This window comes from Nuphar pumila, chromosome 6, assembly GCF_984573655.1.
Source record: "Nuphar pumila chromosome 6, dmNupPumi1.hap1.1, whole genome shotgun sequence".
In the NCBI taxonomy this organism is placed as follows: Eukaryota; Viridiplantae; Streptophyta; class Magnoliopsida; order Nymphaeales; family Nymphaeaceae; genus Nuphar; species Nuphar pumila.
In genome coordinates this window covers 85806382-85819709 of record NC_143254.1, presented here as the reverse complement: position 1 = coordinate 85819709, position 13328 = coordinate 85806382, and the positions used below count along the sequence as shown (strand labels likewise).

Genomic DNA, 13328 nt, shown 5'->3' with positions numbered 1-13328 from the left:
TCCTCCAACTTCGAGCAGACTTTTCCCCTCTCATTGATCTAAGACTTGTCACAGATTCAGACCACTAACAAAATTGGCTCACAAGTCATAACCTGCTTGGCGAGAACAAGTTTTTGAAGAATAGACTGAAGGACACAGCTATACTTTTATGCAACAGCCTTGCGATCACTCAAGGCCAATAGCAGTCAAACTTCAGCTACGATTGCTTGCATCATTCATGAAGGCGCATTTGGTTAGGACAGAATTCTTTAGGGAGGGAGGGTTCCTACTTTCTAGGGCTAGGGTAATTCCTAGACTAGGCTTATTTTCTGGTGTGTGTACTGTGTGTTTAACGCCCACCTCATACTATTCTCAAAAAAAAAAAATCCCTTATAAAAATCTTCTTGCTCATGACGTCCCTGTTCTTGACTTGTCCTCTTTGCCCTCGTCATCATCTTCTTGCTCTCTTCGATAGATGGATATGACAATACAATCTCTCTCTCTCTGCAATAAAGTACATAAAGATTCAAATCCTGAACACCAAAATAATGAATGAATGTCTAACCTTGGGACTTTGCACCCATCAGACAAGTCTTCTCTATTCTCCATTATCTGTTATCTACTTTATTTTACTGCACCAACTTACAGGGAACGACGTAAGAAAGAAGGTACAGATTAAGATAATATATGAAACGCATGGCTCTTCTTCCTCGTCAATTAATGAGTTTAGTCCATTCTCAGCATAATTCTGCTTCCTCGTCAATTAACGAGTGAAGTGTGTTATCAACAGAGCGCATACATAACTACGCTCTTTTTCTTTCTTTTTGGTTCTGTGGGCCTTCCCATGAAGTGGGACCCAGACTGGCCCAACTATATAATCGGGCTTGACTGAGCCCAACCCAATTAAAAAGACAATAGTTTCAAGCCTGGTCCGACCGGATTAGTCATTGGGGCTATGGGTATCAATGGGCCGGGTTTGGTTCGGATCCAGGTGCAACCAGACCTGGCATCGATTTTTGGGTAAGGTATGGAGTCCAGACCCAGGTCTAATCAGACCCACCATAAGAGAAACCATGCTCGGACCCAATAAAAATAAAATAAACCAGACCCGAGACATACCCGGTAAAGTAATCTTTTTTTATCATGTTTACATTGAAAAATTGTGGGTCTTAATCGAAACTTGGGTTGGACCTGGGTCTGGTATAAAATTTCATAAACTATACCCGGCTCCATGTATTAATTGGACTTTCAGGTCCAGTCCCAGGTCTTAATCGGGTTGTCTCATTTATCACCATACCCGGATGTTATAGGATTTGGTACGGGTCAGGTCCAGGTAAACCCGACCCATTGGCACCCCTAATTGGGACTAAGTGACCCAGCCAGAACCCAGCAATATTTGGGCTGGGCTAATGCCAGGCATATCACGACTCAGCGGCCTGGCCCGATGTCCACCCTAATTAATAAAGATTAAAGTATCCATCAGATTTGGATTCAGTTTGAACTCGGCTTCAAATTCAGATGTAAAGAGTGATTATATGGAATCCTAACGTGATTGTCAACGAGATGCTCTTTGCTCCATTGAATACAACTAAATAGGTTCGAAATTGCTTCGATATCCAACCCAATCCCTTGATTCACCATGCTGCTGGTGCATGACTTGAAGCCCTATATGACAGAATCCGGATCGGGTGCAATATGATTGCACAAAAATTGTGCATTAAGCACCCGATGGCCCTTCATCTGGTATTGAGGCGCAGACCTGACAGGCCCTGTCCTCAAGATGGAGGGTGATCAGGTGCTTAATGCACAAATATTTGTGCAATCATATTGCACCTGATCATTTCACTATATGACACGATGAGAACTAAACGGCTTCGGTTTCTTTTGAAGATGCAAACTCCACACTGGATTCGAAATTCAAAGAGTGGTTCCAATTTCAGATCCTGCTCTGATGTGGTTAGGGATGCAAATGGGTTGGAACCAGAACATCTAAATACATGGGGAGTCAGATCCTGGTCGGATCCGCAACATCCAAAAATTGCAAAACGTTCCTCCATCCCAGATCTGATCTATTTGCCCCTGTTCGTAGTAGAGTTCTAGACCCAAACATGACCGATCGATCTAATCCAGTTTCATCCCTGCTTGTAGTAGAGTTCTAGAGCCAAACATAGTTCAGAAGGATGTGGTATGGATCCCGTCAAAAGGATTAATGACATATATTTTTACGAGGAAAAGGCAAAAAAAGAAGTCAAATTACACATAGTTCAGACCCAATTTCATTTATTCATCTGGTTTTAACCGTGATCCAACTAGACCTCATCGCATTTGTCCCAATTTCCTCTCAGATTAGGAGTTGCTAGAATATGTATAATGATATGCAATGAGATTTTCATAGTTTATTTATTTATTTATTTCTAAATTTTCATGATATGGATGCCATCTAGATGTTTGGTTTTATAGAATTAGACTCTTAGATCATTCAACTAGGATGTATAAGGAAAAATCAATGACTCAGAATTTTCATAAATATTCAAGCATACAAAATGTGGAATGTCGGTTTAGTAAGCAACGAAGTAGTGATGGGAGTGTAGTGAAGCTTGGTGAGCAAGATATACCGGTGAATGATTATTTTAAATATTTGGGATCCATCATTCAAAAGTATGGAGAAATTGATGGAGATGTAAATCATAGGATAAAGGTTGGGTGGATGAAATGGAAAAGTGCTACTGGAGTGCTGTGCGATCGTAGAATGCCATTGCGGTTGAAGGGAAAGTTTTATAGGGCGACTATTAGACCCACTTTACTATATGGTACGGAATGTTGGGCTGCCAAGAGACATCATATTCAAAAAATGAGTGTAGCTGAGATGCGGATGCTTAGATGGATGTGTGGAAATACAATAAAAGATAAGATTCGGAACGAAGAGATACGTAAGAAGGTAGGTGTTGCACCCATTGAAAATAAGATGCGAGAGAATCGTTTACGGTGGTTTGGACATATTCGGCGAAGGCCTAATGATGCTCCAGTTAGAAGGTTGGAGAAATGGGAAAATATATTAGTTAAAAGAGGTCGGGGTAGGCCTAGGAAGACTTGGATGGAGATGATAGGAAAGGATATGAATGCTTTGAACCTCACCGAGGACATGGCGTTGGATAGAAATGATTGGAGGAAAAGGATTCATGTGGAAGACCCAAAATGAATTTCTTTTTTGGTTCATATCGCTGACCCCAATTGTTTTGGGATGAAGGCGTAGTTGTTGTTGTTTGTTGTTGTATTCAAGCATACAAAATCACACTTCTTCCTCGGATTACAATGATCCAATAGTTGATTCCAAGCAAATGAACTATGTCAAATGCTTATGCAGGATTAGATTTGCAAAAAAACTATAAAAACCTTGGTTCATACTAGTTTACATATTTCAGTTTACCCACAGATTAGATATTTAACTTTTAGACGGAAAATTATAGTTTTGGATCTAGTTAGTATGGAACCAAGTAAAAATTCAGACCCATTTGTATTCTTAGTTTCTTTAGGGGCACGTTTGGAAGCGAGAAAGATGTAGGAAAAGGTAACCGTGGTGAGAAAAGTGTACGGTTTTTCTGACCTTTTCAAAAGAGCAAAAATGTTTTGCTGAGAAACATTTTGAAAAAAGTACAACTTTTGATTAAAAAACACTCCTCTAAGGGGGTGGAGGAGTCTTTCCTATCATAGTTTTTCTGAGCACCTCCTCTTGCGGCCTCGCCTCCCCTCTTGCACCTTCAGATAATGCGAACCAAGAGTAGAGAGGTGTCCGTACAACCTTAGGGTTTTCGATCGTCTCCCCTTTGAGCTATGTACATAAACACAACCTCTCGACTCGCTCTGAATATGAGTCATTTCCTCGAGCCTCTACTTTCTGTAATTCATGTTTTCTCTTTTTGTTTTTCGTTTTAATGTTGATTTGTTGCTGTTGTTGCAATTTGATTTCTTTTTCGTGATTTTTGATCTTTCGATATTCTATTTTGTAGTTTTCTTGAGATTTTTCGTGATTTCTGAAGGTGAGTCATTTTCTCGAGTCTCTACTTTCTGTAATTCACGGTTCTTCTTTTTGTTTTTCTTTTCACTGTTGATTTGTTGTTGTTGTTGATGCGATTTGATTTTTTTTTTTGATTTCTGAATAATCTATTTTGTGGTTTTCTTGAGATTTGTCGTGATTTCTGATCTTTTGATAATTTGTAAAAGGAGAAATGATTAAAAACATATTTGTTTGCTATTTGTACTCGGGAGAGAGGAGACAAAGGATGCTTAAGAAGTGAATTTCGATTGAAGTTTGCTTTCTAAGTCTGTATATTGTTGAGTGACTTTTTCTGTGTTGGACATGGGAAGTCTATTCTACATTAAAATTTGCCTAAGAATTTGAAAAATACTAGTGTCAGTGGGTTTGCGTTTACGCCAGACAGGCTTATTTAATATATCATAGTCATAGTTTTGCTAGTCCTTCTCTCTATTGACTTCAATAATCAGGAAATAGCTGTTATATAGTCCCTCTATTATCATACTTTATCTGATTTGATCGTTTTCAGCCCGTTTTTCTCATGTTACACAAACAAGCAAAATCTTTCTTTTAGAAAACCTTTCATACAAAAAACTCTCATAAGCAAAACTTTTTCCTATGAGAGTTTTTCTCGCTTCCAAACGTACTCTAGTAATTGGTTGTAACAGAGAGTTGTAAACGTATATGGCCAAGAAAAACCAGAGCCGAAATATAGTAGGAAGTCCAGAGGTAACAAAGATATGATAAAAACTCTTGCTTCATGCTTTGGTGATGGAAACTGGCCCTACCGATGAATGAAGAGAGGTAAGGACGTGAATGAAGAGAAGTTAACCGAAGGAGTCATGCACCGACGGTGGAGTCCCTGGAGGTGGAAGTGAGTTGCCATTCTTGTTAGCAAGCTATTGTTGATAGTAAAACAGGGAAAAAGAAGTTGCCTAATCCTACGGCTAACTTCCATGAAGAGGATTCAAACGGTGTCTCGGGTTGCTAGCTAGGAAAATACGTTTATCTCATTCTAATGGGGGATGTCTAATCCAAGTGACGGAGAAACAGATCCACTACTTCAGTGAGGGTGCTGCATGTCGACCACCTGGGCCTTTGAGCAGCCATCATCCAAGGAGAGGAAGATTGATGACGTGATGCAAGTCGCCGGCCATGGCTGAAGTGAGGATGCTCTCTTCCTGACAGCAGCAGCAGCAGGAGCTTTTAATAGCTTGATTATTTATCATCCTCAGTAGGTATGAAGATTTTAAATGCACTGAAGGGGAGACGTCCAAGATTATGCTGGATTTTCAACACTTTCATTACGATGGAAAATAAGACTTGTAGGGTGTTGTGTTTGTGGAAGGGTAATAATATCCAGGTTGAAGTCCTGAGTGCTTCTGACCAATGTCTAACTGTCATCTGTTCACACAATTACCATGGGAGGAGGAGGTCATTGTGGGAACATCTGGGTCAGCAGAACTTTGATGCTCCTTGGGCATTAATCGATCATTGGAATGACATTTCCTCTCATGAGGAGCGTTGGGGATCTCAGGTTGATTGATTGGCAATTCAGGAGTTTAATGCCTTCATTGATAAAGGAAAAAAATTGAAAATTTCTCTTTTTCTTTCCCTTTTCAATACATTAGTTCTTGTGGCCACTGGAAGGAGTGCAAATGGTCAGATAGAGATAGACGTCGAATGATGATAGATCTGCATCTGAATCGAGATCTGAATCTGAGTCTAGATCCAACTGAGATCAACTAAACTATGGTGGAATTGCGATTTAAAATACATCTGACAATGTTGGATCCAGTAAAAAGGGACTAAAATCCAGCTTGTTACATTTAAAAAAAAAATGTAAAAAGATTTGATCTGATCTGAATACAAATGTAGTTCCGACACAGAACATCGATCTGAAGTGGCAAGTAATTTGATTAAGCAGATCTAAATTCGATCTGTATTCACATCTATATCTTAGTCTAAGAATCCATATCTGAATATAATGTGTAACTTTGGATCAAATACCACGAGAACCCAGTCCATTTGCATCCTTATCTTGGCGGCCAGGGGCCACCGTTCCATGTAGGGGTGTCAACGGGTCGGATCTGGTTCGGATCCAGGTAGGTTCAAACTTGGATCCAACTAAAAGTGTGAGTATCAGGTATGAAACTGGATCCTATGGGGTATACCATATAAAAAACCATACCCAGACCCTATAAGAATTATATGAACCAGACCTGGTCTATACTATACCCTGTAAAATATTACCTTTTTTTATCTTTTTACATTGAAAAATCACGGGTCTTAAATGAAACTCGAGTCGGGCCCAGGTCTGCTATGAAATTTCACAAACCATACACAGCTCCATATACTAATTGGACTCTTTAAGTCCGATCCATAATCTAATCGGACCTCATTCTTTATCACCAACCATGACCCTATAGGGTTTGTTACGGGTTGGGCCCGGGTCAAACCCGACCTATTGACACCCCTAATTGCACGTAGTTACAAAACTTGCAATTCCCTCCAAATCCATTCACATTCACATATGTTTTATCCATCCCCATAATTCTTTTAAAAAACACAAAAAAAATCAAACCTACACATAAACAAGAGAGAGAGAGAGAGAGAGAGAGAGAGAGAGAGAGAGAGAGAGAGATTTGCTGCTGGATGGCATCTCTCTCTTGCTCTCCGCAGCCTCTCATCTTCTCTCCCGCCATCCCATCTCCCCAACTCAAACTCCCCCGCTATCCCTTCTCCACCTACATCAACTTATCCCCTGCTGCAGCAGCACATTCCCATCACACCCATCGTCTCTGTCGCCTCCTCTCTGCCTCCTCCTCATCCTGCAGAATCACCACCACCCAACTCCAACAAGAAGGAGAGCACCATGCCATCCATTCCTTGGCAATCTCCGAAGCCGTCTCCGACGACGAATTGTGGGCCGCCGCTCGTCTCCGCGTCGACTCCTTCTACGCTCTCGATCACACCGTCTTCTCAGTCGAGGTGATCCATCTCCTCTTCCTATCTTATGGATTAGAACACCTATGCTTTTGTTGATTCCTGTGGAGATTTAAAAAACAGTCGATATTTTCTCGCATGTTTTTGATCTGTCTTTGATTAGATTTGGTTGTTGCGATTGTGATCATCATCCCCGTTGATATTAATCAAATTGAGTTCGTGCATTTTCACGTTCGATTCGAAATTGGGGTTCCTTTGGTTTCTGAATCTCAGCAACGATCTGATTTTCGTTCTATTAGAAAATTTCAGTGAAGTTTTTTCGCTTCTTAAGTGGGATGAATATCATAATATGAAGGCTACTGTTTCATTCTTAGTTAATTCATTGATCAGAATTAGTTTAGCGAAGTTCTGGTGGTAGATATGTAATCTACCGGAATTTATTCCTGTTGTTTTCATCAAATCGTTTCTGAAAAGAATAGAACCATAGTGGTAGAACGAAACCACTCTCAACCTATAAGATACCACCTACTCATTCTCCCAAAAATCCATATCTGCCAATGGACGATCTAATGTGCCATTCTGGATTGACAAATTTCTGTCTTAACCAAGGGATTCCGGGTCTGAATCACAACCGAGTTTTTTTCATCGAGTGACTATAAAAAAAGAGGAAAGGGTGTACTTTGATGCCATCAGATCTAGGTTTTATCCCACCGAGTGACTATAAAAAAAGAGGAAAAAGTGTACTTTGATTCCACTAGATTCTCATTATGTGGTGGATGATATTCCACTATTCATGCTAAATAGAGTTCAAGCCAGTAATATTTGATTTTATTTGCTTCATATATGCTTTTTATATTTTTATGATACTGATGGTGCTTATGCTTTGTCAAGTTCTGTTAGGATCATAGGAGGTACTTGTCTGAGCGGGAATTCGAAGCACTGAAAGAACGTGTAGCTGGGAAGAGGACTGGATCTAACCGTGTTGCATGCATAAATGCAACTCTATCATTGTCAGAACTTTCAAGGGCATCTCAGTATTTGATTTCCAAATGCAAGGTATCAATTTAGATTATGTGAAGCGTTAGGAGGATATCATCAGATCAGTATCATTTACAGAATGTTTCTTTTGCTGATTTTCTGCTTTATAGATTTCTTTATTTCAAATCAGAGATGTTTCTTTTTCTATGTTCGAGGGTTGAATGGGTAACTTGTTTTCATGTTCAAACTTGCTATGATTGTCAAAATTACTAGTCTCATTATGTCTTCTTGTTTGTTTTCTTTCTGAGGCACTTTTATCACACAGGCAATGACTTTGCCCATGAAGAAAAATGAGAACATTAAAGGGGTTTTTCATATGGGGTTTCCACCCGGATGATTGTGTACTGTAATGGCAGGCCCTACATCCTGTGTGAAACGCGGGACTCTTGCATCTCTCCCAAAATGGGACGCAAGAGTGCCTTGCATCCCATTTGGGAGGGATGGTATACGAGTTGAATTGGGAGGAAACTGAGATGCGCATGAGCAAACGAAGTGCACCCCCAAACTGTTTGGTGATAAAAAAATAGTGCTCCATCAAACACTCCAATCCCTCACTGCAGCAGGGGCTTTTCTCGGTCTGTTGCAGTGCGGCAAGTGGTTGAGCAGCAGCGCACATCTCCTGCTCAGGACTTGCTGGCCGCCTTGCGTTCCAGAAGCAAGATTTGCTGCTTACAAGAGTGAGACTCTTTGAGTCCACACATCAAATGGCCCGTAAAGTTGCATCACTTGCATTTCTAAGCTGAAAATAAGCTGACAAAGATCCTGACTGAGAATAGTGCATGCTTTTAAGCCAGTATGCAGCACAAAATTATCCAATCAACACAGCACTTCACCTGCTTCTTTAATTTCATCATAAGTTGGCAACTGCTCACTGCATGTGTAGGTTTCGTTAGTTAACCTGGGAAGGTTGATTGTTGAGTAGGTTAGTGTAGTGGCAACCTTTGGTTTGAACAGGAACCACTACTCAAGCATGCATTACATCTCGGACATAAATTATCTCATTCTTGTTCATGTTCAAGCTCAAATGTAGGCATGTACGAAAAGATAATTACAAAGATACTCTGAGCAAAGAAGATGATCATGAGCAAAATAACAGTCAAAAGATGTTGGTGACTCTGGGAATAAAGGTAAACTATGATAATGAGAAGAAAAGCAATCAAACTATAAGTTGGTTAGTGAGATGACTGAAATGCCTTTACTACTTAATAGTAAATTGATTGCATTAGCTTTTTTCAAAATGAATGTCTTGAAACTGAGGGATGCGACCTATAAACGAGTTCATAATTACATCTGAAAAAATCTATACACTAAATTGAAGTGTTTCTACTTTTGTGGTTTGTTATACTGATGCATGATGAATTATGTAGACTTGCTGCCTTCAGCATCCTTTATGGATGTTTCACACATTGATGAATGTGTGTATCCTTGGTTTAAATCAGTGTCACCTATATCAGCGATATTTTGAAAATATCACTTTAATATCGGCTATTTCAAGGTGGCCGATAATATCAGGAATATCTCGCAATATTTTCAAAATATCTCCAGAAGTCAAAATATATCATGATATTATCGTGATAATATCACAATATTTTTGGGAAAAACTCTTTTTTTATATTTCAAGTTTGCATTTCCTATTTTTTGTTTCTTTTATATTTTCAAAACCTTTTAAAACTTGTTTCTTTATATTTTTGGAAGAAAAATAGTGCAGAACTTATTATATCTCTTTTATTATTTTTTGTATATTTTCAATTTTTTAAACTCCCAAGATTTTCCTGAGAAATACAAACTTTTGAAAATCTATCCAAGAAAAACCCTCACCGAGAAATTACCTTGAATGATATAGGTGACTATGGTTTAAATTATCCAGTAGTTTATTCATTGTAATTTGATTTTTCTTAGCCTTCCCTAATAATCAAATATAGTGGTGTACCTGCATGAATTTCTCTATGAACCTCTCATCTGACCACTTGAATGTAAGCTGATTCTTGTCTGTTGAACATTTTCATGAACAGCATAATCTTCATTTGCATTATGTACTTGTCTAAGTTTTGTTTTCCAGGAATTAGCATAAGAAATGTTTCCTGATAACCTCTTATTTTAAAATGAAAGAAATAAGTGATTAACAGAATGTTAATATCGTGTACATCTCCAACTCGTATGTGGGATAGTGTGAGACGGCTTACCCCCCTCCCTCTTCATTTTTTGGACTACGGGGAGGGGTAATATGACAAATTGCATGTGTATAGATTCATAACCATGTTTTAGTTGATGCCTTCTAAATGTTGGAGAGTCCTAAGATAAATTAAGGAAATACCAATTTTCTTTTGTTCAGTGAAATGCCATAACTTTGTGGAGTGTTGTGAATGTGATTATACTTGTTATTTGCTATAGTTCTCTAATGGTGGAGAAGATCGAGTTGTTATTGGGACATTAGACCTTAACCAAACCATGAGTCTAGCAGATGAAATAACTGGAAGGAGGCCAGAGGTATACCCTTTTACTATTATGCCAACTGCTTCTGAGAATGCTGTCCTTTCTTTCCTTTAAATGCTTTCACATTTTCTCATCTCATATACGAGGCATCTCCTTATGTGCCAAGAGATTAGAAGTATCTGTTGATCATTCTTAAATATTTGGCTAAGGACCCATGTGATTCATGGGGGAAGGAAGCCCTTTTTGCATGAAAAAGACTTCCTTTCCTGCCTGCCTGAAACAAACATCCATGCGGAAGTGTGGTGCTCACATACTGCCTACATGGCAGTTCACCGGTCCCACATTTTCCTGTGGTACCCCTCTTTTTGCATGAAAGGCCTTCCCCACTGGGGGGTGGGGTAGTACTTTCATGCAAAATGGGGCATGCAGTGGTTTTTACGAACTGTGTGCCCCCTTACAAATGAAAAGGGGTCCCTTACCCAGTGTTGTGACAAACAAGGCCTATGTGCTTTGAGAATGGTTATATTCCCATTTTACTATTTATTTTTGCTTGTTCATTGTCATGGATAATTAAGTCTTTGTATGTAATTTATGTGATGCCTGATTTACCACTGTAGTTAATGCGTACTGCAAACTTAGAGAAATTGCTTAATAATGCTACATACATCTGCAAGGGAAAACCTTGGAGTTCCATGTTGTAATAGCTTTTGTGCTAAAAAATACTAGATTCTGTCTAGGTTTCTGGGTCTCTTTGCTTGAAAACATATTTCATGCAAACAGTATATAAAAAACTTTAAACGGAAGTGCTGAAAGGTGCCGGACAGTCTCCAGCATAAGGGCAGGTATTTAACTTCGTGTCATGAATTTTTAAGTACTCTTCGTTTTGTACCTGAGGCATCAATCTAGTTCAGGGTTTTACTTTTGGATATTTCCCATCTTTACCTTATAACCCCTGCATCAACTTGTAGTGAGCAGCATCAAATTCTGCCTGCAAGACCTCTCTTATATCAGTCTGTTTTTTTTTTTTAATTTATAACTCCACAAACCTTTTTTGGGGCAATTTTTGGGGCCAAAATATTTAAAGTTGGTAGCCACTTGTTTACCGATAAATCTTATTTGAGGCAGTGACTTCTACTGTGTTTCTTTTGAAGCATGGCTATGAACTTCGAACTCTTAACATTGCATCTTCTCAGGAAATTTAGATGTTATTGTTGGATTCTTCTTCCTTTGGGTATGGAAGATGAGAAGAGAGTGGTTTATTGTTGGTTAGAGATACGTAAAATCTTTTTCTCTAAGCTAGGGTTGTTTTACAATGATTCTGCCACAAGGATGATTTGATAATTAACCAATATTTTCATGCAGGTCTGTTTCTTCTCTGATCAGATAATGAAATTCCTTTTTGGCAGGGTATTGGTGCTGATTTTGCTAGAGCTTATCTGAGCAATGTGTGTGTAGCCAAAGAACTGCACAGAAAGGGTATTGGTTATGCCCTAATTGACAAGTCCAAGAAAATTGCTAAAAGATGGGGTAAATCTCTGCAATACCTTTCCCAAAGAGTTTGGTTGAATCACCATCATCATCATCTTATCGTGGTTATTTTGTTCTGTTCTTGTTAACGCCACACTGTGTTAAATACTTCTGTTTAATTTTACTAGTGCAACCATGTTATGGATGCATATCTTCACATGCACACACGTTCATATGTACCTATAACTTCAGATTCTGTATTGTGATTTGTGCACTAGTTCCTATAATTCACATCCAATGTAGAAATATAGAACTTGCATAGCCAACCTTGTCTAGATTGGATGAGACCTGTATGATGATTTCCTGAAAAAGATGAACATGGTTCATAATGCTTGACCTTCAGTACTAGCACAACACAATCATCATTTTAAAATGATAACTTATCAAGTATTACTATATCTTTCTGTTGTTTATTACTGTCAGATTCTGGATCTGAACTTTTTGATTTATTCAGGTATCACTGATCTTTATGCCCATGTTGCTGTGGATAATGGAGCAGCCAAGAAATTGTATACTAAGAACGGTTTTGTTTATGAGAGTGATGAACCAGCATGGCAAGCAAGATTTCTAGGACGCCCTCGGCGAATTCTTCTATGGACTGACCTCTCCAAAATCTGATTCTCAATAGATTGAGGCAAATCACATGCGGCCATCTAATTTGAACATGAAACAGAAGTCAGATCTTAATACCTCAGTGATTAGCGTATTGCATCCAGTTATCCTAATGGTATGGTTTTCAAGCCAGTGTGCATAGTAACTTTATCATATTTTTGTAGCTATTTCTGTGTAGGGCATTGTCTCTTTTCTTTGTAAATGTTGATTAAAAAGTCTTTGAACTAATAATCTTCATTGTAATTTTACAATTTAAAATCACCAATTAGTTGTATAAGTATTATAAAATCTGCTATTCCTCATTGAGAACATAGAGGACCTGTAAGAAGCATGGAAACTGAGAGGAGACAGTCCCTCAATAATCAAACATTAACCTAGAGAAACTTGTTGGTGAACCACTACGGGGGTTGCCCTCATGGCTAGCGGGGTGGCTGTAAGGGTGAAGACACCGGATCAAACCCCACTGGCACACGGGTGTGTTCGTAGCTTTCAGAGGTGGGTCATGTAAGGCAGGGTGGTCGTGGGGCCCAACCCAGGGTTTTCCTTGCTTCGGTGAGGGTTCCTCGTCATAAAAAAAAAGTGCATATGAGCAACGGCAAAAGGCTGGTTAACTTCTATACAAAGTATATAGGAGCTAGCTGAAATAGGGGTGATTGACACTATGATATGGACTTCAGGAATTAAGTTCATCTTCACTGTAGTTAGTGGAAAGCATCAGCAGATGATTTATTGTCATTGACCAAAGCTTGTAAATGGAGCG

General features: G+C 39.0%; 1 protein-coding gene across 2 annotated transcripts; it reads left to right on the top strand.

The window, feature by feature from the left end:
• Positions 1 to 6606: 6606 nt before the first annotated feature.
• LOC149835016 (GCN5-related N-acetyltransferase 7, chloroplastic-like) lies at positions 6607 to 12856 on the top strand. 2 transcript variants are annotated; one of them, XM_090011646.1, is made up of 6 exons: positions 6607 to 7003; positions 7859 to 8014; positions 9016 to 9123; positions 10388 to 10483; positions 11836 to 11956; positions 12411 to 12856. In XM_090011646.1, exons 1-6 carry the CDS (start codon positions 6668 to 6670, stop codon positions 12572 to 12574), a joined length of 981 nt encoding a protein of 326 aa, XP_089867772.1. In that variant the 5' UTR covers positions 6607 to 6667; the 3' UTR covers positions 12575 to 12856. The 2 variants fall into 2 exon arrangements, with proteins under 2 accessions (XP_089867772.1, XP_089867773.1); XM_090011647.1 differs by lacking the exon at positions 9016 to 9123.
• Positions 12857 to 13328: the final 472 nt, after the last annotated feature.